Source organism: Eschrichtius robustus, chromosome 11 (genome assembly GCF_028021215.1).
Source record: "Eschrichtius robustus isolate mEscRob2 chromosome 11, mEscRob2.pri, whole genome shotgun sequence".
Classification (NCBI taxonomy): domain Eukaryota; kingdom Metazoa; phylum Chordata; class Mammalia; order Artiodactyla; family Eschrichtiidae; genus Eschrichtius; species Eschrichtius robustus.
Window position 1 is genome coordinate 52,674,900 of NC_090834.1, and position 25,798 is coordinate 52,700,697.

The 25,798-nt window shown below is 37.9% G+C and overlaps 2 protein-coding genes across 4 annotated transcripts in view; one reads left to right on the plus strand and one right to left on the minus strand.

Moving 5' to 3' along the window:
- The window catches only part of RAB30 (RAB30, member RAS oncogene family), an 81,731-nt gene extending 72,302 nt beyond the window's left edge, over positions 1-9,429 (plus strand). For all 3 annotated transcript variants that reach the window (XM_068554795.1, XM_068554794.1, XM_068554796.1), the window contains 2 exons: positions 2,802-2,985; positions 7,575-9,429. In XM_068554795.1, coding sequence (XP_068410896.1) covers positions 2,802-2,985; positions 7,575-7,825 — 435 coding nt within the window. In that variant the 3' untranslated portion in view covers positions 7,826-9,429. The remainder of the gene's footprint in view (positions 1-2,801; positions 2,986-7,574) is intronic.
- Positions 9,430-20,518: 11,089 nt separating this feature from the next.
- Positions 20,519-25,798, minus strand: part of DDIAS (DNA damage induced apoptosis suppressor) — a 33,747-nt gene continuing 28,467 nt past the window's right edge. The window contains exon 9 of the transcript XR_011075379.1: positions 20,519-20,618. The gene's annotated coding sequence lies outside the window, so the exon portion shown is untranslated. The remainder of the gene's footprint in view (positions 20,619-25,798) is intronic.

Consider the following 25,798-nt stretch of genomic DNA (forward strand, 5'->3'; position numbering starts at 1 on the left):
ATCCATCCTTCCTTGTGATTCCGCCATCCTCTGTTCATTCAGTTAGCCATCATTCCAATGTGTCCACCACATACCATGGCCTGTTTTAGGAAGGCACTAGGGGTATAAGGTTAAATAAGAGGCAGCCCTTACCCTTAGAGAACCTAGTCTAACAAGGGGACATAGTAGTAAACCAATGATTGCAGTACGTTCTTGTAGCAGTGAGGCAATAGAGGTGTAAGTGATGGTACAAAGAAGAGAGTAGACAATGGTGCAGCCCCATACTGAAGGTGAGAGTGGTTAGAAAGCCCAGGGCAGTGGTATTGAGAACATATTCATGGACATAAGACTAACACCAGGAGACACTCTCCTGCTGGCCCTTCTTTAATAAAACATCTCATATCTTACCATGGTTAGTCAACTATGTATTCATCCTCCCTGTACTAGGAGTTTTTGAGATCAGGGATCGTGTTTTATTTATCTTTGCATCCTCTCTGTGCTTAGCACAGTGTTCTGCATCTGTTAATGATCTATAAATGCTGAAAAAGAGCAAATGAATTGCAGAGAGAATAGTGAAACCCAGTTGAATAATAAAGGCAGTGGAATATGGATCTCCTCAGGAATTAACCATAAGGCTAGAAACAGGCAGCCCCCTTTGGGAAAACAGCCTACATGTCAGCCAAGACATACAGTCACTATTCTAGAAAATATCTCAGTGGTTTTCATTCTCAGAGCTGTTCTCAAGATGTGCCAGTCATGAGAACATACTGATTTCTAATGATTGGCAGTATTAAATCCAATCACAAGTGTTTTTCGAGGCTCCGTGCGGCATTTAAATAATAGTCTCTTGTTCTAAGACACAGCCTGGCAGAGGGGAACCATGTCCCTAGGTTTGAGGCAGAGAAGTAGCTTTTGTCCTGGCAAAAGCTGTAACATCTGTATGGTCGCCTTCAGCATACACAGGCTTTCATGTACATCATCAAAGGGCAGCTGTGACTCCAAATCAAAGGAGAGCCTGTGTGCCGCTGATTGGTGGCAGGGACCACCGGTCACTCATCAGTCTCCTCAGCTAAACTGGTCTGAGCAGAGGGTGATACCAACTGCCTCATCCTCTTTGGATGCAGACGTACATTTAAATCAGTCTCTGGCAGCAAAGCAGCACGGTGTATGGACTGAGTCCTCTCCTGGGAGTCAGAAGGCCTGGAGTCTGCGTCCCAGCCTTGCGAGTAATGAAAGAGCGGCATAAACTTGCCTACCTCACTGGGTTGTTGTAAGGATGAAATGAGACTGTGAATAAATATTTGAACATTTACTCTTTGCCAGACACTGTATACGGTATAGGGGATAACGGAGAGTAAAATGGACCCCAGCTTCCCCCTCATGAAGCTTTCAGTCTAGTGAGGAAGACGGTTCTGAAACAAGTTATTACAAGTAACTAAGTGATTCAAGTGTGTCAGGTGCTGTGAGGGAGAATTACAGGGTAGGTTGCAGGAGAGATTATTTGGGGGTGGGGATGGGGAACCTGGCCTAATCTTAAGGTTCCAGAAGGTCTCCCCTGAGGAAATGATATTCTGTTAATGGGGGTGAAGGCATTTTGTGACATGTGAAATTGATGCAGTTAGAAGGGAAGATTATTGTTGGTGTGATTTTTCAAGGCCTCGGATTTGTTCTGCACTCAGCAGTCGCTCTGGGGAAGAGTTCTCTTTCAGAGGTCTGCTCTGTGCAGGGAAATTCAGGTTGAAGTGAGAAAGTGTTTTGCCTTCTTTGTTATTAGAACCATCAGGTAAATGACTTCAGCAGGTTTGCATATTATTAACTTCTTTTTATAAAGAAGCCTAAAGAGATTAAGTGACTTGCCCAAGGTCACAGAGCTTAACAAGTGGTGGAGGGAAATTATTTTCTTTGCCTGCCATGGCATTGTTCCTGTTTTCATTAACAAGGATAATACCTTAATATATTCATTTGAATGGATTTTTTTTCCCTCTCCAGTTGCTGACTGAAATGCCAACAGTCACAGTGACAGCTTGCCCTGGATCCCGACTTTTGTAATAGGGCATTATGATTAAGAGCAGGGACTCTGGGACCACACTGCCTGGTTTAATCTGCTCTAGGACATATTGGCTGTGAGACATTGAGCAAGTTAATTAATCTCTCTGTGCCTCAGTTTCCTCACGTAAGAAATGGATATAGGAATAGTACTTACCTCATAGAGTTGTTGTGAGGGTTAAGTGAGTTATTCTATGTAAAGTGTTTAGAATAGAGCTTGGCATGTAAGTGCTCAATAGTTTGGTTGTCTTTTTTTTTAATTTTTTATAAAGAATAGAGGGGATTGCTTATAACCAAAAGGAGAACGTTTGAAATATGTTATATGAATGTAAAGCTTTAACAAGACATAGGAATATACTTTCTGATTTAGAAAATAAACAAAATGGAAAATTAAAGATATGAGCAATGAAGAGTCTACAGATAAAAAAAGCAATTCTTATGGGAAATAGGCTTATAATAAAAATTAAGTAATTATAAATACCCTAATTTCACCTTTTAAATTGTTATACAAAAATAATCTAAATGCCTTAAAAAAAAGAATAAAGGGGAAACTCAAAATAATTTAACAAAAAAAAACCAAAAATCAAAGCGAATCCCTATCTTTAACCAGGCTCACCCAACAAATCTTTAAAAAAATTGTAGGTGCCTTTTTCTTAGGGCAAAAAATAACCATGAAATTATTTGGGTGAAGGCGCTTCTGTTTCTAAACTAAAGCAAGGCAGTGCTGTCTTTCTTTTTTGCTTCACCAACCTGATCCTTCTCTTATGCCTTTACAGCTTCAGATCTGGGACACAGCAGGTCAAGAGAGATTTCGGTCCATCACCCAGAGTTATTACCGAAGCGCCAATGCCTTGATCCTCACCTATGACATAACCTGTGAGGAATCCTTCCGTTGCCTTCCTGAGTGGCTGCGGGAGATAGAACAATATGCTAGCAACAAGGTCATCACTGTGCTAGTGGGTAAGTAAGGACTAGTGAGGAGGGACATTGATTTGTGAGCATCAGAGAATTTACAATCACATAAGGCCACGTGCCTTGGTACCTTCCGAGAGTATAGTCTACAGCTGTATAATTCATGTGGTCAACATTCAGTTCTTCTAAATGAAATTGAAGAGAAAATGAAATAGATCCTATCCCATAGTGATGGTTTAGAAAAGTAAAGTAAAAAATGTTGCTGATGGATTTTCCTATCAGTGCAGGCTCTAGGGAAGAAGGTGGATTGCCATGAAAGTTATGTGGGCTGCTAAACATTAAAAAAAAAAATCTAGGCCATGGAAACTGCTGGTCTAGAAGTAAAATATATCTACGTTGATAAGGAATTCATTATTGAAGCAATTATTTTTTGCCTAAAAAATGGACTTTGGTTTATTTTTTCCCTTCTTACATTTATACTGATTTGAAAAATTCTAATTTTCAGAAAGAATAAGGGAAATTCTGCAGCTTGTTTCCTCTTGTAGGAGGGTAGAACCTCTATTTAGTACGGGGGGAAAGCAGAAGATAACCCATGCTTTTTTTTGTGGTGACAAATGCACCCATTAAAAATGAAATTGTGGCGAAACAGATTAGATTGTTAAAAATCCTCTACTGGTGATGGAAAAATGTTAATAATATTTGGTTGTTAAAATGTTTTCTTTCCGAGAATTCCCTGTCAGTCCAGTGGTTGGGACTCTGAGCTTCCACTGCAGGGGGCACAGTTTCGATCCCTCGTTAGGGAACTAAGATCCTGCATGCTGTGTGGTGTGGCCAAAAAAAAAAAAAGAAAAAAAAAGTTTTCTTCCTAAGAAGGAACATTGTTGTATATTCTAGAAAGACCTGAATTTTGGAAATCCAGTAGAGAACCTCAGAAACATTAAGTTAAAAATCATGGTTAACAGTAAGTTAAACACTTTATAGAAAGCATAATAGCTAGTGTATATGTGCCAGGAATCATATTAGGAATATTATGTGTCATGATCCCAAATTTACAGATGAGGAAAGCAAGGCTCAGACAGGTGAAGTTCTTTCCCCAAGGTCACTCAGCATGTAAGACTGACTTCAAAGCCTGTGTTTATCCAATTGTAATGTGCTGCCTTGTAACAGATTGCTGGACTTTTCCTTCAGGCTGCTGGGTTAAGTATCTGCCTCTCTATGAGCTAATGCTCCACGCTCGGTCCTGAAAACCCTCCTGCACACTGGAGAACCTTTGCTGTGAAGAGCTTGAAAGCCCTCCACTCTGGACATAAAGCCTTTGAGAACGAGTCAAAGCATTACTACTTGGGATTCTATCTAAGGAAGTTAAATGAAGATATGAGGGGACATAATCAGTCAGCTCAGTATGAAAGAGGCACTACCTTTTTATTTATTTTTTATTTTAAAAAAGTTTATTTATTTATTTATGGCTGCGTCGGATCTTAGTTGTGGCACGCAGGATCTTTCGTTTCGGTGCATGGGCTTCTCTCTAGTTGTGTGCAGGCTCCAGAGCACGTGGGCTCTGTAGTTGTGGTACACGGGCTCAGTAGTTGCAGCACGAGGGCTTAGTTGCCCCGTGGCATGTGGGATCTTAGTTCCCTGACCAGGGATTGAACCTGCTTCCCCTGCATTGGAAGGCGGATTCTTAACCACTGGACCAGCAGGAAAGTCCCAGCACTGGCCTTTTTTTTTTTTTTTTTTAACATCTTTATTGGAGTACAATTGGTTTACAATGGTGTGTTAGTTTCTGCTTTATAACAAAGTGAATCAGCTATACATATACATATATCCCCATATCTCCTTGCTCTTGTGTCTCTCTCCCACCCTCCCTATCCCACCCCCCTAGGTGGTCACAAAGCACCGAGTTGATCTCCCTGTGCTATGCGGCTCCAGCACTGGCTTTTAAAAAAATTTTTATTATGGAAAATTTTAAACATAAGCAAAATAGAGAAAACAGTATAATGAACACCCATATACCCATCTCTCAGATTTGACAATGAACAACTCATAGCCCATCTTATTTTATCTTTTCCCCATCTCTTCTGTCTGCCTTCACCTTCAGATTATTTTGAAGCAAATCCCAGATGTCATATTAATTCAATTTACATTATTTCAGTGTGTATCTCTAATAAAAGATATAAAAAATTTTTAAAAAGAGAACCTAACCACAATGCCATTTTCACACCTAAAAAATATTAACAGTTCCTTAATAGCATCAAAAATTTAGGCAATGTTCAAATTTCCTTGATTGACTCATCCATCAAAAATTTATTCAAATCAAGCTCTAAATAAGGTCTGTATGTTGTAATTAATTTTTATGTCTTTTGATTGTCCTTTTAGCTGTAGCTTATCCCTCCATTTTTGCTCCCTGGGAATTTATTTGTTAAAGCGTTTGTTTGTCCTGTGGAGTTTTCAAGTCTGAATTTTGTTATTTCACCCTGGTGGTGTCATTTGATATGTTTCTCTATCACCTAAATTTCTGGCAGATATGTAGGTAAATCTAGAGCCTGGTCAGGTTTTGTTTTTCGTTTTAGCAGATATACTTTATAGTTGGTATTCCAAGGTACTGTTCTCATAGGACAGTCAAGAAAAATGCTTGAGTCTTTCTTTTCCATTTATTACTTTCCAAAGTAATGAGTTGGTTTCCTAGTCTTCCAAAAGCAACTATTGAAGTTTGTTTACATTTTGAATATTGCTGTATAGGTTTAAATATATTTGATGTATTCTAGCCCCTTGCAATTATTATTATTGACGCTTCAGTTGTTCCAACTTTGACAGTGGAAGCTTCTTCAAGTGGGCTCCTGAGTCCTTTTGACATGACCCAGGAATCTTTGATAATTTTCTTGATTTCTGGGATGATAAGTGTTCGAGGCACATCCAGTGCATTTCCTGCCCCAGACCTGGAATTAGCCATTTCTTCAAGAAGCACTGTTTCTTTTCAATGGGAAGTTGTATTTAGAGGCTACAACCAAGGTGATAGGAATCGTCTTTACTAGGTGATGGCTTTTAGGCTTTTCAGTGGACAGAGCTGGTGTGTGTGTGCGTATGTGGTGAATTCTGTAGCATCCACAGGGGGTTGTCTCATTAGGCTCTGTGAAACATTTTGACTGACAAGACTACCATAGGCCACATGGTATCACAGTCACTTAGAAGGATACAGGACAGGAAACACAGCTTAATAGTAAGCCAGCATCAAGCATTCCTCTTCAGTGGAAGCAGCCCTCATAGCAGTCCACAGAGCTGTCCAGGACCTCCTGGGACAGTTCAGATGTGAAGGGAAAAGGCTCACTTCAGGCAAGTGCACGATCTGCCCTGGCTAGAAGCCTCAATGCCCCATAGGAGCCCATCTCTCTTGTAACAACCCGACAGGACTAACTTTCAGGGTCTCTTCAGATGAAGAATCATCACACTCAGGGAAGCCTAAAGTTAAGGCTTTCCATTAGGTATTTATAATTCATACATAGAATTCCCAGGCCGGATGGAATTTATCAATCAAGGGTCACTTTTACCATGAGCAATGTTGGGAAGTAACACAGTTGACATATCACCTTTGTCAGATTTCCAAAACAGAAGTAGAAAATTTTTTAAAGATAAAATAACACCATGAATTATTCACATTGATACTTCCATTTGTAATTCAGGACTACAGAAATTTTACTTAACCTCATTAACCTTATATCCGTATTTCCTTTCTCCCATGCTAAAAATCCCTGTCCTAATGCCACTGGCATAATTACTCATTTGCTTTATCCCCTAAAACATGTATAGCAGCCCCACAAAAATGATGCCAACACTACCACCGACAAGATAATTACTGCGACAGTTCAAGATTTTTTCCTTCAGTTCTTTTTGTCCTTAGGGTATGTGCCACCGGGGATACATGGTTAAATTACTGGTAAAATTATCTTCAACTCACCTGAAATAGTTCCTCTTTGTGTGGTTATGCCACTTCATGATAAACAGGTTCATTTGTTTAATTTTGCTTTCAACTTTAGGAATTGCTTTTTAAATTTAATTTCATATTAATTGTGTAATCATGTAAAACACTGATAAGATTCTGAAGTCAAATCTATAAAATGAAGTATATTTAGAAAGGTCTGGTTTTCATCCCTCAACCTTGTTCCTTTCATAGGTAACCATTATCTTTAAAATTAAAATTTTGTTTTAGTCTCCCATTAAAAAAATAAGAATAAAGTGTATTTTTTCATCCCTTTTTCTTAGAGAATTGTATATTATATACACTTTTTTCAACTTTGCTTTATTTGCTTAACAACATATCCTAATGTCTCATTCCATGGCAGCCTACAGAGATATTCCTCATTGCTTTTTATGGTGCTAAGTAACTCCAAATAACTATGGATGTGACATAGTTTATTCAGCCAGTGCCCAACTGATGGGCTTTTGGGTTGTTTCCAGTTCTCTGCCATTACAAATGGCACTGGTATTTTAAAATAAACAATCCAGGAATCACAGTCACATTTGTTTTGCTTTACTTGCCCATCTCTCTGGTTTGACTTCAGATATGGAGTTGAATTTTGATATTTCCGAACTTGCAAAACAGTCAAATGACGATTCCCTCTTTGATTTTACCACTATTTTAGGCAACAAGATTGATCTGGCTGAAAGGAGAGAGGTCTCCCAGCAGAGAGCTGAAGAATTCTCAGAAGCTCAGGACATGTATTATCTGGAGACCTCAGCCAAGGAATCCGATAACGTGGAGAAACTCTTCCTTGACTTGGCCTGCCGCCTCATCAGTGAAGCCAGGCAGAACACACTTGTGAACAATGTATCCTCACCCCTACCTGGAGAAGGGAAAAGTATCAGCTATTTGACTTGTTGTAATTTCAACTAAAGGCTGAGGCAAGGAGAAGCAAGAGGAATCAGCAGTTGCCCTGATGGGCCACCAATTGCTGGGGAGATCTGGCGATGACTATGGGTCCCGCTCTAGGACCTTCTGACTCCTGTGGGCTCCTGAGCTTACAAAGCATGGCAGGCCAAGGGCCTCGTCCACAGGCCAGCATTAGCAGAACATATAATGGTTTCACCCTTTTGCAGTCTGGAGTCGGATCAAGGAGAAAATTGCACTAGGCGCTCCATGATCTGCAGAGCATGTTGCTTTTGTTTTTTTTAAAAAAGCAAGTAAAACGCATTCCTGAACACAGTCCAGGGGGAGACGTACTGTAGGGGATCCCTCCTGCACGTCAGTGGGTGCATGTGGGGGCTGCTCTTTAGGGCTTCTGGGGGCCCTGGTTTTCTCGTCTACCAGATAAACCAAAACTGGGAACGCCAAGTCCTGTCTCTGGTGCGTGCTGATGGCTCCATGGAGATTTTGAAAAGTTCTCTTTTTTTTGAGATTTTGAAAATTTCTCTTTTCCATGGGCACTTTCAAGAACTTTGGGATGTAAAAATGAAATGAAACCTTTACCCGTGACAACAGTAGCAATCATTGTTTTATTAATGTACACAAGCTCCATAACTCCTTTTGGTGCTATTGATTCCACTCTTTCACAGACCAAACGTTTTAGTACATTGATGTCCTTAAATACATTTCATAGAAATAAAAACAAAACAAAACAAAAAAAAAAAAAGAAAAAAGGGAAGTCCATTAATCAGCTGTCTTTCTCAAAGTCTCATTACCACCTTTTCTAGGGTAGATTTGTTGGGAAGGAGAATACTTTTCCTTTCCTGTTCCCTTCTAAATCTCTACCACTTGCTTCTTCCATTCTCCCATCTTTCCTGACCTTTAAGTAAATGAAAAAGTTTGAAAAATGGAAAAAAAAAAAAAAAGAGAATGGTGGATACCCTAATATAAAAGATTAGCTCTAAGACATTATGAGTAGTATGAGAAAACAGACCCGATCTGACCAAAATACTGTGGATTAATGGACTGCCGTGCAGAGTTCCAAGCAGAGCACAGTCCTTGATAGCAGGTCACATCTTTTACTTCCTGGTACTGTCCATCTTGGACAGACCAAGGCTTAGGATTTTGTAGATGTTTTTAGTACGGTAAGTGAGAATAGCAACAGATGAAAAGTCTCACGATTTTTGTATCTGCAATGATAACCTTAGAAAAATTCTGCTCGTAGAAGCAGATTGAGTAGTCATTTGTCATCTCCTTGTAGTAATGTTACTCTCGGACTCATGACCATTCATTCTTTCCTGTTTCTTTTTCTTTTCCTCTCTTTCTTTCCTGGTCTTCCCTTTTTACCTCTCCTCCTTATTCCCCTCCTTCCCTCCCCCTTCCTTATATGCATGTGTTACTGCAAATCTCCAATTCAAATGGAGGTATATATGCCTTTACTTAGCCAATTTAAAAACAGAACTCAAAATGGAAGCCACGCTGCTGAATATGTGTTACTGTTGCTTCAGCGCCATACTTTGATACCTTCCAATTTGTTCACTGATATAAATGCAAATTGGGAAAATAATTAAACCTATTTGCTGTTGATGCTGTCAGATGTTTCTGTAGCTTGCTGCTTAGTATAACTGAGGGATGAGTAATGGGATAAGGATATGATACGTAATTCCACTGTTGCTGTAGGTGGTGGCAGTCTTGGTCCTGATACATTGATGTGTGAAAGCTATTGAGTTTTAAAGCAATGAGTCATGTAGAGACGCAAGATTGGTGAAGCCTTTCTAGCATTTCTTTAGTAGGTTTCAGAGTGACCTATCTGCACATGGGGACTGTACATATTGTTTAAGGGACTGATACTTACGGTTGGCCTCACCGTGCTTGTCCTGATCCTATGGGTAAGAGAAAGAGATCCCAGAAGTTTGAATTGCTTTTATTTTAGAACCTATCTCTATAGGAAAGAAAAATCATTTTAATAAACACCAAACAAAATAATTTATCATGGTTGCCTTTCCCTCCCCGTTTTCCCCACCAAGCCAGCAAGTAAAGGTGTTCAGAAAAGTTCATCAAAGTGGGCAGAAGAACTCTTCTTAAATGGTGAGGAAATGTCCCTAAGTTTAGGTTTACTATCTTCCATTTAGGGCAAAAATCCAAAGTCCCCAGCACATCATGACTCACCTTTGTCTTACAGCAGCAAGTGTGTTGAAAATAAAGTTGCTTTATGAACTTAGAGAATAGAACATTGTTAGATTGGACAAATTTAGTTGTAAAATAACAGGTTGTAGGGCCACTCTTGCATTCTGAGATTATTTCCTAGGGCTCAGTCTCCTTTTTCTACTCTTGGCCAAACTCAGAAGGGTATTAGAAAGCTCTGCTCTTGGCCCCTTTCTTCCCTGTTACCCTTCCCAGCCTTTCTGTACTTACAGTCACCCATCTATGGCACATCAGCCGGGACACATGAGAATGTAGGGCTTTGTTTCTTTTTTTCTCTTGGTTGTATGAGTTCTAGATTAGGCCTTATGGACACTTGTTCACTGATGTATCTCAAGTTTGAGAACAAGCCCTGACAATATTGTAGGTGCTCAATAAATATTAGTTGAATAAATGACTTAGTGCCAAGAGGATCTTTTTCAGTTAAACAGAAATTTATCAAATAGAACTTGAGAAAGGACACTAATTAAATGTGGCCATCTTAACCCAGGCCAGGATCTAGACTTACTGGTTTGCCTACTAGTCCTTATTGTCTTGGCAATATTTGCTAAGATGAGCCTTCTTAAATAAAAATGAATTCTCATTTAATGGTGGATGAAAAAGAGGGCTGCTTTCTCATAATTCAGTATGGCTTGATCTGACTCATAAGACTACCAGAGTCCATGTCTGCCTCCATTTTGGTGTGATCTTTTTCTTTTTTTAAATAATGTTACTAAATATATGGCAAACATTTCTTCAATTTACAACACATCATATTCACGTCATATAGTCAGATTTGGGGAATCTGTGAAATCATGTAGTTTGCTTATATTAATGATATTATGGCTTTGTCTAGACTGTATCCTCAAAGGATTTTATGCTTTGTCCTTTACCTATGCAAGGCTTTTTAGTCCTTTATGTGCTTGTGTTAGATCTATTGAATTATATTAACATTTAAATTTGATTATATGGGGCCAGTTATCCTTTCTGTGGATTACTTAGAGTAGGCCATTAGTTTTTCCTGGTCATTTTTTCCTTCTGTTTTTTTTTTTTTTTAGTCATTTCATGTTAGCACCTCTACCTGAGTAAAGAGGAAAGAAAATAACTAAAAATGAAAGTGAAATGGATTGATTTGACAATGTGTCAATTTCTGAGTTAGTTAGAGTTTGGTAAGAAAGGTAAAAACCACTGGCCAAAATAAGACACTTGGATTAGGACTATTTCCTGTAAACAATTTAGACTTGCTGGAGAGAGGAGGCAGAATTTAACCAAAGGCTGGATTCTTATTTCTTCTTCTGTTTATGAATTTATGTCTTTGGAGGACACTGGTGACGTCCAGTGTTAGATCATGATTTGCCTCATTTGCCCTTTAAGCTATCCCATAATTCTTCCAGATCCAGCATCAAGTTTCAGTTAATGAATCTTTCTGAATAAATACCAGTTGCACGTGATTTTGAATTATTCCTCTGACTAAAATGAAAACTTCTTTTTTTTATAATAAACTAAGCTACGTGAATGAGATCATATTATAATCAGGAAAAAACTATTTAATTTTTTGCCCCATGTATCAAACCAATAGCTTTTAAGATAGACATTTTCTATTTCTTAATCCTGCAGAACTCTGTATTTCATAATCCTAAGTACTTTAGGGACTACTGCCCTATTAGCCTCTAGAAGAGCTCTTCTAGGGTTTACCCTTTCTTTTTTCTAGAGTTTTTTTTTTTAACTTCAACTGGTTACTTATTCTCCTCAACCATGGCCCTGACAGATGTGTTTCAGTGCAACTATAATCCTCTTGAGACTTAAGTTGAAAATGAAAAGCAGTGAAAAAACACGTGTTATCTCATCCTTCTGACAAAATGTACTCCATGTAAGCAGTGTGTGGTTGAACACTAATTTGGGGATAAGAGAGGGATGTGTTTGGTTTTTTTTTTTTTTTCCTTCTTTTTGTATTTCATATCTGTGACATGAGCCTATTTGTGTTTGGAGGGAAAACTGGCTTCCCTTACATTCTTCACACTGGGGAGAGAGCATACTGAATTAAGAAATTATCATCCCTTCCAACAGCTCATTAATAATGTTAGAGCAAGGGAGATGATACTTCATCTCCTTTCCTAAACCCATGGGAACACTGCAGTCATTTTGGGGAGCCATAGTTTAAAAACAAATTGAGGCATAACAAAGATGGTGAAGGAGTTTAAAATTTAAGACATTTAAAGAATATTTGAAGGATTTAGGGAAATTTAGCTTGGGAAAGAGAGAGGAACACAGTTAGTACATTAGAGCAAGACTCTGTTGTTCAAAGGGGTAGAATGAGGCCCAATGAATAGAGGTCATAGGGCCACAGATTTGAACTTCACGTCAGGGAGAACTTTCTCAAAAAGTTAGTTCACCATGGAAGGGGCTGCCTCTGTCAAGCAAAGGCTAGATAAGAACTTGGCAAAGATGATGTGGAGAAGATCCCAGCGTTTGTTGGGGTGGCCCAGATGACCTATTAAAATTCTATGTTGCAGTACTTTGCTTCTCATAACACGTTCAGTTAAATATCTGTTGACCCACAGCTATTTTTTTTCTTTTTTTTAAGGCTTTGCTCTTCTGCCCAAAGTGCATCCCACTCTCCAGGAAGGAGGTTGGTTACATGTCATTAGGTCGAGACTGGCTTGCTGTTATGCCCTAGGCTGGGATTGCTTTCCAAGTCCATTCATTGATGTCCTGTTGAAATCACAAACTGGTTCTTGAGTTAAAGATTAAAAAGGTATTGTTTTAGTAGAAGTTGAAATCTACATGAAATCACAGAAATTATGTATTTGTCACTTGCCAAACATAGGCCAAGCTCAGTGTTAGTGAGTAGTTGGTATTTCTTCAGGATTTCAGGATAGACCTCTTTAGCAGAGCGGAATCTTCAGTTAAAATCCCATAAATTACCAACGTAAAGTTTTGCAGCTCCTGTCACAGATGGGCTGGTGGTCACTGGCAAAAAGCAGGCCCCAAAATCTATTTTGGAAAAGTCTCAAATGACATTTGGTTAGTTGGTTCGATTATCTTGAAGAAGCATGATCTGAAAATAATTTTAAAAGAATGGAGGCCAAATTGCTTTATGTAGAAAGTAACAAAATATAGGTCTTTGATTTGAAAATCAGAGATAACTATGAGCAACATTTGCTAATAAAGCCCATTACCCAAGTGATTCCACCTGCAAGGTAACTTGCATCCTTGCAAGGCTGGTAGATGGCCCTTCATTGGTCTTTCTAAAAAAGTCATTGGTCTTGCATCAGTATGGTGAGAAACACTTCGGTTTGGGTGAGAATTTCTTTGACTCCTTTGGATAAGAAGTCAGAGCACAAAAGCTACCCTCTTCTTTAACTGACTTTGTGACATGCAAGAGTCAAAATTTTACTTTCCCACTGAGTTAAAGCAGAATTTTCAGAGGTATTGTGTTCTAGTTCCCTTGGCGGGTTGTGACTTTGACACTTCAGGGAGTGATGTAGGGAGGTATTTAGAAGGGGAAACACTAGGCTAGGTGTGAGGAGTCCTAATATTCCCATGAATTAGCTATAACATTATGCAAAGCACAATCTCTTGCAGTTTCCTCCTCCACAAGATAGACTAATAGTAATAATACCTGTCAGAATTATTGTAAAAATTAGATAAATTGAAAATGCTTGGTAAACAGTAAACACTCAAATATTAGTTTTCTCCTTGATTAAGAGCAGACTTTGGATGGTCTGATACAACTATAGATCCTTAGAACAAAACAAGGAATCCTCCTGACTTAAAAAAAAAACTCCATTTCTGAAAGGGCCTTAAAAGAAAATCACTCATTTGATCCATTCTTCTGCCTTAGGGCATAACTGTTACCCAAGAGACTCCACTTCTTTACCTGCTTCAAGAAAGGTATTCTCTCTCTCAACCCAGTGGGCAATTCCAGGGTTGTAAACTCATTATCAGGAAACTTAACCTTATTACCGAGATACCTCACAGTGCAATTTGAACCTCTCTCTTCTTGATCCCATTCTCCATTAGAAGAAAAATGGGTTGATCCTGTTTTCTTTTTAAAGGGCTATGTTTGCCATTTATTATAGCCCTTCTGCCTCAATTTATTTTTAATTGACAGAAAAAGCTCATTAAGGTGATAATTATTATCCCCTTGGGGAATGTCAGGATAGGTATTTATAAATTCTTAGCTTCTTATTGATATCAGATTTAGATCACAATCTTACTGTTGATTAACTCTTCAGTTATCCATGTTTAACATATAATTGATAACCAAGTATGCTTCTGAAGAATTATTCTGGTTATATGGCTCTTGTTTTCTCCTCTTGGTAAAAATGGAGTCATGAATCCCAGTTTTGTCAACTGCTTTTAGGATGTAATTCCATACATGACATTATTTGATGGACGTAATTACCAACACCTAAATTTAGCAGGGTTTCTTTCCCTTTCTACACGTGCACTAAGTTCTGAAATAAAAATTGGAATACCAAATGCCTAATAAAGCAAAAATTCCTGCACAGAATAACAAAAGATACGAATCTGGTCTGCTAGGATAATTTGTTACTAGTTGGTTGAATGGTACAGAGCTTTTGTTTAAGGTTACACAGTTATGCCTGGATTAAATAACAATAGCAAAACTTGATAAGCCTTCTGAAAAACAGCTGCTAAACATACTGCTTTCTGGAAAGTAATCATTAAGAATAAATATTCTCTTGTCCTATACAGTTGCAGAATGTTAGTAGAACTTTCTTGTAGGCTCCCTGACAATGAATGTCAATTGCTTTATTTAAAAAAAATTTTTTTTGTGAACGCTTTTATCCCTTTAATGTATGTTGGGGCTTTCATGTTCCTGTTGTAGAAAATTTCAAATGACTGGAATGCTGGCTTCTAATTTCTGCTCACTGAAGTGTCCTCTAGACATACCAGAAGGTTGGGGCTTCTTTGATGATATGTAAGGGAGCTACTTAAATACACTTACGTAAATGTAAGTGTGTGAGTAAAATTGCTATTTTCAGCAAAAAAAAAAAAACCTTTGCTTAAAATTTCAGATAAAAAAAATTTCAGATAATAAGGGGTTGAGATTTTTTTTAGATCATCTAAAGGGAAAAAGTGTGCCCATATATATTGTTGCATACATTTTAATGCATGACTTTTAGTATAGGGATGAAATAAAATACAAAATATATAATTCTCGAGGTCTTCTCAGCAGCTAGTTAAAATATTTAGAGAAGCTGTTTTATGAAGACTTAGAGAATCCCTGATTTCCCTTTTCCTATCTCTTTTGATCAAAATGTAAACATAGTTTTAACAAACATGTTCATCATGGAATCATATGAACTCAACTATTAATTGGTTGTTGGTTTCAAGCATAGGCTCTCAGTAATATCTGAATACATCTGAATATAAAATCTATTTCAACACAAGCAAAATACTTGATTTTAAATGTTAATATGCAGATATTAACAGGATGCTGTATCATGTCTTATGTGTTCATGTATTTTTTTAATAAAATGCCTGTTAGAAATATAAGCTGATGATGACCTGAATGCAATTAGCTGAAAACATTGTATAGAAAGGTGATTGTGTGAAAACTTCACTCAACATTAAAAAAGGGGATGAGGGAGCAGGAATCTGAGCAAAATATTTTAAAATGAAGTTGCATTTCTCTTTTTAAAATTAAGATATAATTCATACACCAATTCACCCCTTTAAAGTGTACAATTCAGTGTTTTTTTAGTATTTTCACAAAGTTGTGCAACCATCACCATTATCTAACTCCAGAACATTTTCATCATCTCCCAAAGAAATTCTGTACCCATTGGCAATCACTCTCCCTGCTTCCCCACCATCATCTAGCAACCACTAATCTATTTTCTCACTATAGATTTGCCTATCCTGGACATTTCATATAAAAAGAATCATATAATATGTGCTCTTGTGTGTCTGGCTTCTTTTACTTAGCATAATGTTTTCAAGTTTCATGTTATAGCATGAATCAATACATTTTTTATGGCTAAATAATATTCCATTGTATGTATATATGCACCAGATGTTACCTGTCCATTCATCAGTTGATGGACATTTGGGTTATTTTCACTTTTTGGCTATTATAAATAATGCTGCTATAAATATCTGTACAAGTTTTCTGTGTGGGCATATGTTTTCACATCTTTTAATTAGTCTAGCAAATCAAGTCACTTGGGTTCATTTAAGCAGGGCCTCTTAAAATCCTACTTAGAGAATGCAACTTAAAATCTTAGATCAACTTGGTCAATTAGGAGATTTCTGAATAATGGCTAACACCCTAATATGGCTAAAAGAATTCTTCTATGAGCCTATCATTTAGATAGTCAATTTCATGAAGACTGCTTCAGTCTTGTAGACATTGAGTTGTTATCACATAGAGAATTTCTAAGTCCTCCACATTTTTTGAAAGGGCGGCTACAAATCATGCTGGAGAGCAGCACTCAATCTTCTGGGATTCAATGAAGGAGCACTTTTAATATACAATTTCCTTTACATATATCGACTGTCTTTTAAAGTTTGGCTTTTCCTTCTTGAAAAAACATTGTCAAATTGCCGAACCAGTTGACCATCCATTGTAGCTTTGGTTTTTATTAAGAAATAATTCATACTGAGAGTAAAAGTAAAAAGAATGTATTTTGTGTGCAAAGGATAAATGTATTAACAACTTTTTATTTGTAACAGAATTTTTTAAAAAGGTGAATAGAAATTGCTTTCCCATGTACTTGTAAATAAATAAACATTTCCTGTTGCCCACATTTGGACAATCATATGCCATCAAACTATGTAAAAAGCATACAAGCTTTAAGTACACTAATGTCCTTCAGCATGAAATGTGCTCTGGATTTGGGGATCTGGAGGCTTGAGTTTGAACGTCGATTGTCTAACTGGCTAACCTTAGACAAATTGTTTAACATTTTGCACCATGGCTTCCTTCCCTGTAAAATATGGGGCTACATTGAGTAAGGCCTCCTCCAATTATAACACTAAATAAGATTCCTCTGCTATATTCAGGATGTGAAAATTATATGCTAATTATTTCTAGTGGTGAGAAAAGTGATTTATCCTATCATATATTGGAAGGAGTATTACACTGAGAAGCAGGAGTCAAATTCTAGTCCCAGCTGATACTGAGAAGCTGTGTGACTTTGGGGTAATCATTTAATTTCAAGCCTTAATTTTCCCAACTGTAAAATATGGACACTAGATTAGATATCTTTAAGATACCTTCCAGCTAAAACACATTATATGGTTCTATTTTTTTAGACATATCATTTAAAATATTATCCTTCATAATTAGGAATGAGACTACTTATGCATTACTAATAAGGCACTAATTCATTCACCCATTCATTCATTCACCATTTATTGAGCATATACTATAGGGTAGGTGCAGGAATCTGCTTTTAGCTGTCTCTCACCTCCACTGCAGGAGTCACGGATTTGCACCTTTTCTTGAAACTCATCCCCACTTCACCTCTTGCCTCTCACTCTGCCTTGCGATATGCATTTGAGAGACAAATGTCCTGGATTAAGACTGAGTACAGTGGGTCATGGAGCATGGTAGAGTTAACAGGATAAAAAGGAATCGCACTATGACTTTGGGCTCCCTGGCCTGGTGTTCTTTAGTTAACTGAGCATAGGCAATCTGTAACCTTATTTGACATTAACATTCACAAATATTGGGCTTTGCAAAATCACTTACTATAATTTTGTTTTTGTCCAATGATAGCTTCTCAGCAGTTGGCATGAGACTCAATTTTGCTCTTTTAACACATTTATTAAAAAGATGTGTTTGCAGGAATTTCTCTTCTGAATTTATATATCCTGTGGTTTTTAAGTGTTCTATTATTATTAATTTGAATCATGTGAAATTGTGTTTTTTAGGTCAAAATCAGTCAGATATTGGCAATTTCATATGATTCTAGTATGACCTAGTTAGTCGTAAGCAGCAAAGACTGGGAGGCAAATACCACCAGTTGGAGGAGAAACTTTGACTCTTAAGTGTTTTCATTCTGTTTTTTTTTTTTTTTTTTGCCATCAAGGGAATTTTGACAAGTTTATTTCAACTTGCGCATCAGTTTTTTCCATTAGTTAAATGGAACAAATTGCAAACTCGAATAGAATTTTTAAATGCTTATTCATGTACAAATCAGTACAGATCACTGGAAGAAAATTATAAATGTGGTTTATTCCCCAAATATCTAAATGTTTAGGTCATTGTGTTTCTCATTTGGGCAATGTAATGATTCAGATACACAATTCTTTGGCAAATTGGAAATCAGTGTTTTGAAAAAACTTGAGGATCACTGCCATTAATTTACTCAATTATTCCACATCTTCTGACTGGCAGACTCTGCCTGCTATATGCTATCTATATACTCCCAAACACATCTGCAGCTGAGAGATGACACCTGGAGCTATTTTTAAACCACAATCATGTGGCTGTGCTTTTGGCCAGGTGCTCACCTCTGAAGATTTCAAGAACCAAAATATCTTATTTCCATTACTTGCAGGAAACCACATATTAGTAACATAAGACAGACTATCTAAATTTTAATACTTGCAATTTATTCAGGCTTCCCAGAGAATAGTTGTATTTTCACATCTAGATAAAAATAAGCTTGAGGAAACAGGCTAGTCTTTCTGACTTTGATCTTAAAGATGAAACCACAAGAACTAACAACTTGTAAGTGGCCTAAAATTCTATAAAGTTTACTGATGTTCATATTTACATTTAATCCTGATTGTAAACTAGTGAAATACTTTCAGCACTTTTGGAGTAGAAAGTGCACAGGTAGGGACTTCCCTGGCGGTCCAGTGGTTAAGACTCTGTGCTTCCACTGCAGGGGGCACAGGTTCGATCCCTGGTCAGGGAACTAAGATCCTGCACGCCGTGTGGCCAAAAAAAAAAAAAAAAAAAAAAGTGCACTGCTATAGAAGACAAAGATTAAGACCCTGCTTTGAACATGGAAAGCATTCTAGGCAAGTTATTTAACCTCTTTTTACCTCAGTTTCCTCATTATAAAATAAGGGTCTCAACACTGGTATTCATTTATTTATCAAGCACCTACTATGTCCCAAGTAGTGTTCTAGTCACAGAAACTATAGCAGTGAACAAAGTTTAAAGAAACAAAACTAAAACAACTTACTTTCATGGAATTGATTTAGCATGGGAGGGGTAGAAAATAAAGAAATACATAATAATGTCAGGTGGTGATAATTAGTATGGAGAAAATGAACCTGGGCAAGGAGAGAAGCAGTGATGGTAAAGTGTTGATATGTTATATAAGGTGGTTAAGGGAGGCCCTCATTGATAACATGTCATTTAATAGTAGACCTGAAAGAAGTGACAGAGTGAATGGTGTATGTATTTTGGTGAAAAGTGTTCTAGGCAGAGGGAACAGAATGTACAAAGGCCTCAAGGCAAAGGGATGCCAACAAGGCTAAAACAAAATGAAAAAGTGAGGGGCAAAGGTTTGAGGGGAGCGGTGGCATGGATCATTGCACTTTGGAGTCCACTGCAAAGACTTTTGTTTTTAGACTTAGAGTGAGCTGGAGCCTTTGGAGGGTTTTGAGTAGAGGAGTGACTTTACTTATATTTTAACAAGATCACCCTGCTGCCCTGTTGAGGGTAGATTATAAACAGGCAAAGGCAGTACCAGGGAGACTATTTAAGGAGATCACTGCTATAATCCAGGGTGAAAGAAGGTGGCCTGGGACATGGGAGTAGGTGTGGAGACTGTGGGAAGTGCTCCTATTCTGGCTATATTTTATTTAACTTTTTTTTTTTTTTTTTTTAAATTGAGCTGGGGCTTCCCTGGTGGCGCAGTGGTTAAGAATCCACCTGCCAATGCAGGGGACATGGGTTCGAGCCCTGGTCCGGGAAGATCCCACACGCCGCGGAGCAGCTAAGCCCGTGTGCCACAAATACTGAGCCTGCGCTCTAGAGCCCGCAAGCCACAACTACGGAGCCCACGTGCCACAACTGCTGAAGCCTGCGTGCCTAGAGCCCATGCGCCGCAACAAGAGAAGCCACTGCATTGAGTAGCCCCATGCACTGCAACGAAGAGCATCCCCCGCTCACCGCAATGCCCATGCGCAGCATTGAAGACCCAACACAGCCAAAAATAAAATAAATTTAAAAAATAAATTTTTTAAAAAAAATTAAAAATAAAATACTAAAAAATAGAGCTACTCATATTTTTAAAAAATTGAGCTATAATTGACATATAACATTGTATTAGTTTCAGGTGTGCAACATAATGATTTGACACATGTATATATTGCAAAATGATTGCCACAATAATGCTAGTTAACATCCATCACCACACACAGAAACAAGTTTTTGTGTGTGTGATGAGAACTATTTAACTTTTTATTATAGAAAATGTCAAACATAGGTAAAACATAGTAGACTAGTATTGATATAATGAACCTCCATGTACACATCACTCACCTTCAACAATTATCAACTCATGATCAATCTTGTTTCTTCTATATTCCCATTTTCTCCATTCTGTATTGTTTTGCAGCAAGGCCACATATCATGTAATTTCATCTAAAAATACTTCAGAATGTATCACTAAAAGAAGTTAAAAGACAATAATATTATAATCATATCTAAAAAGTTTTAAATAATTTTTAATGCCCTCAGACATGGATTCTGTATATATTTTAAAGATAAAGCCTACAGGTCTTGCTCATGGTTTGTTTATTTATTATTGTTTTATTTTTTTGGCCACCCTGCACAGCAGTTTGTGGGATCTTAGTTCCATGACCAGGGATTGAACCCGGGCCCTTGGCAGTGAAAACACCGAGTCCTAACCGCTGGACCACCAGGGAATTCCCATTGCTCATGGTTTAGATGTAGAGAAAGAGGAGTCAAGGATGACACTGAAGTTTTTGGCTTAAGCAACTGGTAGTGTTTTACTGACATTTATAAGGAAAACACTGTTGGAGGAGTAGTTATGGCGGGCAGGGTGAACCAGGAGTTTGGTTTAGGACCCGTCCAGTTTGAGATGTCTATTTGATATCCAAATAGAGATATTGAGTTGGCAGCTATATATATGTTTCTGAAATTTGGGAAGATCAGGCTGGAGGTAGAAATTTGGGAGCTGATACCACAATGATGGTACTGAAAGTCATAAAACTGTTTGATGTCACCAAAGAAGTGAATATAAGTGGAAAAGAGGACTGAGGACTGAACCCTGGAGCACTCCAACACTTAGTCAGGGATAAGAAAGAACCAGCAAGGGACAGAACACATGACCAGTGAAACAGGAAGAAAACAGGGTGGTATTCTGAAAGCCTAGTGAAGAAAGTATTTCAAGGAGGATGCAATCACCTGTGTCAAATGCTGTTAATATATTAAGAAAGACAAGGACTAAGAGATGACCATGGAGTTAGCAAGGGTGAAGGTCATGGGTGATGCTGAAAGAGTTGTTTTATCAGAGTGATGGGGATGAGAGAATGCCTTGCTTGGGTTCAGGAGAATCAGAAGAGAGATGAACAGTGGCTATAATATAAATCTTTTAAGGAGTTTTTGCTGATAAGGGGTGTTGAGAGAAATATGAAGTCAAAAAAGAGTTTTGTTTTTAAAGCAGGATATATTAGCACTGATGGGAATGATCATGGAATGAGATAGTGAGAATGTGAAATAATGTAATATATATGGGTACCTAACACATAGAAGGCATACAAATGTTAGTTCTTTTCTCTTTGGGCCTTTTTAAGAAAGAGTTAAACAACCTGGAGCCACAGACAGCTGTTTTACTAATTAGTGGGCATCGAGAGCAGAATTATTTAGCTTTAGATAATTGTGCAAGGCAAAATGTGGGTGAAATACAGATATATGTGGAATATTTGGTTACATATAATAATAAACCTGAGAAAACAAGGCAGGGTTTTCTTTTTCTCATGTGAAAGAAGTCTAGAGGTTGGAAGCCTGGAAAGGGTAGTACTGTGGTTTCATGGTATTACCAGTGACTTGGGCTCTCTCTCATTCTGGCCTCTATTTTCAAGATCACCTTCCTGTCCAAGATGGCTGCTAGAGGCCTAGCCATCACGTCCCAGTCTCAGCAGCAGGAAGGAAGAAAGAGAAAGGAAGGAGGAAGAAGGGCTTGATCCCTTCATTCTAAGGAAACTTCTTGGAAGTTCCATGCAACATTTCCATTTATATCTTTCTGGCCAGAACTTGACCTGCCAGGGAGGCGGGGAAATACAGTCTTTCAATAGGGCATATTTCTCTCCTGAATAAGACAGAGGTTTTATTACAAAGGAAGAAGCAGAGAATGGATATTAGGGTAGGCTGTTAGCAATCTTTGCCTTAGCATTTGTGGGAAGAGCATGGACAAAAGACCTATGTTTGAACCCTAGCTCTACCATATACTGGTTGTGGCCTTGAACAAGTTATTTTATCTCTGTGCCTCAATTTTCTCTTCTTTAAAATTGAGCCAATACTAGTGCTCAGAATACTAGTGCTACTCTGAGGATTAAATGAAATAATACAAGTGCCATTGTGTCTGGCATATAACAGGCACATGATAAATAACACTACATATATGAAATACAAATTAGTCATCTAGCAGACCATTGAGAGATGGTGTCTTAGTCTCTTCAGGCTGCTATACCAAAATTCCATAGATTGGATGGCTTATAAACACCAGAAATTTATCTCTCACAGTTCGGGAAGCTGGGAAGTCCAAGATCAAGGTGCCTGCAGATTTGGTATCTGGTGAGGGTATGTTTCCTGGTTCATAGATGGCCATCTTTTCACTGTGTTCTCACATGGCACAAGGGGTGAGGGAGCTCTCTGTGACCTCTTTAATAGGGCTTTTCCCTCATGACCTTATCACCTCCCAAAGACCCTACCTCCAAACATCATCACTTTGGGGATTAGGTTTCAACATATGAATTTCGGGGGGTGGGGGGGACACAAACATTCAATCTACAGTAGATTGTATTAGTTAATTGGGCTGATTGGCTGCTTAGTTACAGGTTCAATATGAGAGCTACCATACCCACTTCGTCTTTGTTACATAAGAAATACCCCAAGATCTAGGAGAGTTGTAACATACTGTCAATGGCATTTATTGACTCCAGTTAACTTAATCATGTCCATTAAGCTTATGCTTTCAATGAATCCCTTCATCTGATACCAGCCAAACTGCAAGCCCTGAGACAAGTAATCTGGTTAAGGCCTGCTGAAAAAATGCCTATTTTACCAAACACATGTATCTTAAGCTTAGATCTTCAAAGAGTGGGAAAATGCTTCTCCAGCTCCTGCTGATTTTTAGGTCTCTGTTTTAGCCATCTTTGATAACATCTATTTTGGTTGGTTGACTTTGTAATTATTGGAGTCATAGTCAATAGCCAGTGTATATAGCACCTGGATCTAATTACAGGTGCTGTTGTGCCTATCAACCCAGGCCCTGAGCCCTTGTACTTGCTGTATACAAAATGAAAAAGCCACTGGTCAGCCCTGGGTTTTGCAATGTCGTGAGTTATCATTTCCCACCCAAGGCAGGCAAGGGATGGACAAACACTTGGCTCTTGGCAGAGCTGGTAGCTCTAGTTAGCAGAAAATTCTTCGGCCGGTGAAGGAACTGTGATGAAGGGAGATAGGCCAAGCAGTCATACACTTCAGCTTGGCACCTAAAGGGAACTGCAGGAAACAGATTGAATCCTATTAGGGAAAAGGCAAGATTTTTATAGGTGAGTTCATTTCTCTCCCATGGAGATAATTTTCTCTTATCACATCACAAATTAATTTAGGCTGAAAGTGCAAGTGATGGATCAGATAAAAACAGTGCAGAATACTTCACCTGCCTTCAACCTTAAATTATTCAAGTGGCTGCAGCCACTGGTCAACAAGAAGGCAGAAGCTGTCTCACAGAGAAATGCCTGTCCTAAGAGGTGAGGGCTCATGCAACATTCCCCCTAAGGCTTGAGAGGCGGTGCAGTGCACTGGAAAAATCAGAGCTTTGGCTCTGCCACTTAGTGATGTGGCCTTGGCCTTGAGTGAGTTACTTGACTTCTGTAAATGACAAAGTATGTAAAATAACTATGAGGACTGGCCCAGAGAGAGATGCTCCACCTGTCTGCGCCTTTTGTTTCCCTCATTACAACGCACCTACTTACATTCTTTTCAATTATTTTTAAAACATTAAAAAATATAAACTAAAACATGAATGCAGGAAAACAAGTGTATCATTTAGTAAACTATTATAAGGTAAACACACTTGTATTTGAGTCAAGAAATAGAACTTTGCCAACCACTCCTGAATCTCCTCTCCTTCTCAAAGAAACTATCTTGACTTTCATAGTGATCAAGGAATTGACATACACAAGTGTGCATCTCAAGGCACTGGAGTTTAGTCTTGCCCATTTAAAAAAAATTTCATGTGCCTTTTAAATGATTTACAGGCTCCTCCTCCATCTTTTTCTTTTCCTTAAAATCATCTGTTGAAGAACATGCATTGTCTGATATGCAGTTTCCTAGTCTGGATTTTACTGATTTCATTTTTATTGGTGTAGGTCTGCATGTTCTTTTGTCAGTTGTGTATTTTGCAAATTGACAGCTAGATACAGAGGCGAGATTAGACTCAGGTTCAATACCTTTGGCAAGATTAAAGGAAGTGATATATTCTTTCATCTGGAAGCATATAATATCTTGTCTTTTTGGTTTTTTTGAAGATCTAACTGGCTTTATTGAATGATTCATGAATCAGGCAGCAACTCATCTAGTAAATAGACAGGTGTTCCTTGTCTCTTTTTGGAATATTAGCAGCCATTGATGCTCAATGAGCACATCCATTATTCATTGGGGATTGCAAAATGGTTATATTCCATTTCTATCATTTATGAAATGTATTAGTTGGAGTCTTTATAAGGAGAACTTCCCTACAGCTATTTGGTTATCCAACGGTACAGTTTATATAAGAAAATTAAGATAAATGTTTAATTCTTTCCCTTTGTTTTTATCAGTTTTCAAGATAATGAATTGGTTCTCTATCATCATTTGAAGGCACCTAGTGTTTAAAGTATCATTATACTCGTGAAAGATATACACTTATATATGTCTATATGTGTATATATGTGTACGTGTATACATATAATGCCATATACTCTGATTTTCACTTTTTTTAAACTTTTTTCACTGGTTTTTATGTATCCTTCCAGTTAATATTCTACACATATAAAACCATTTATAAATGTTGATGGTTATTTGTTTCACTATTTTGCTATTAAAAACAATGCTAATGGAATATCTTTCTTTAATACTTCTTTATATATGAATATAATTGTGGGATAACTTCCTATAAGTGGAAATGCTTTTATAATTTTCATAGATAATGCCAAATTATCTTACACAGAATTCATACCAATTACATTGCCATCAACAATGAATCAGTGATAAGGGATTATTTCCAAAAATACTTTGGGTTGCAAGGGGAAGCAAGGGGTCAGAAAAGGACTGGATTTTAATAGAGGGAGAAAGATGGGAAGAAGCCATTGTGGAGGTGAGGAATTGGAACTGGGTAAAGGAATTACAACCATAGAGCAGATGCTAATTCAAAATGGTATCGAAGAATAAAGGGGTAGGTGAAAGCAAACAGAAAATTCTGGTATTGGAAGGTGTGGTGGTGTAGAAAGAACACTGAATTTGATGGCAGGAACCATGTTCCACACTTACTGTCTTATTTAACTCTCATAGTAGCTTTAAGAGGTATTATTTCTGTTTTACAGATAAGATAGTAGAGG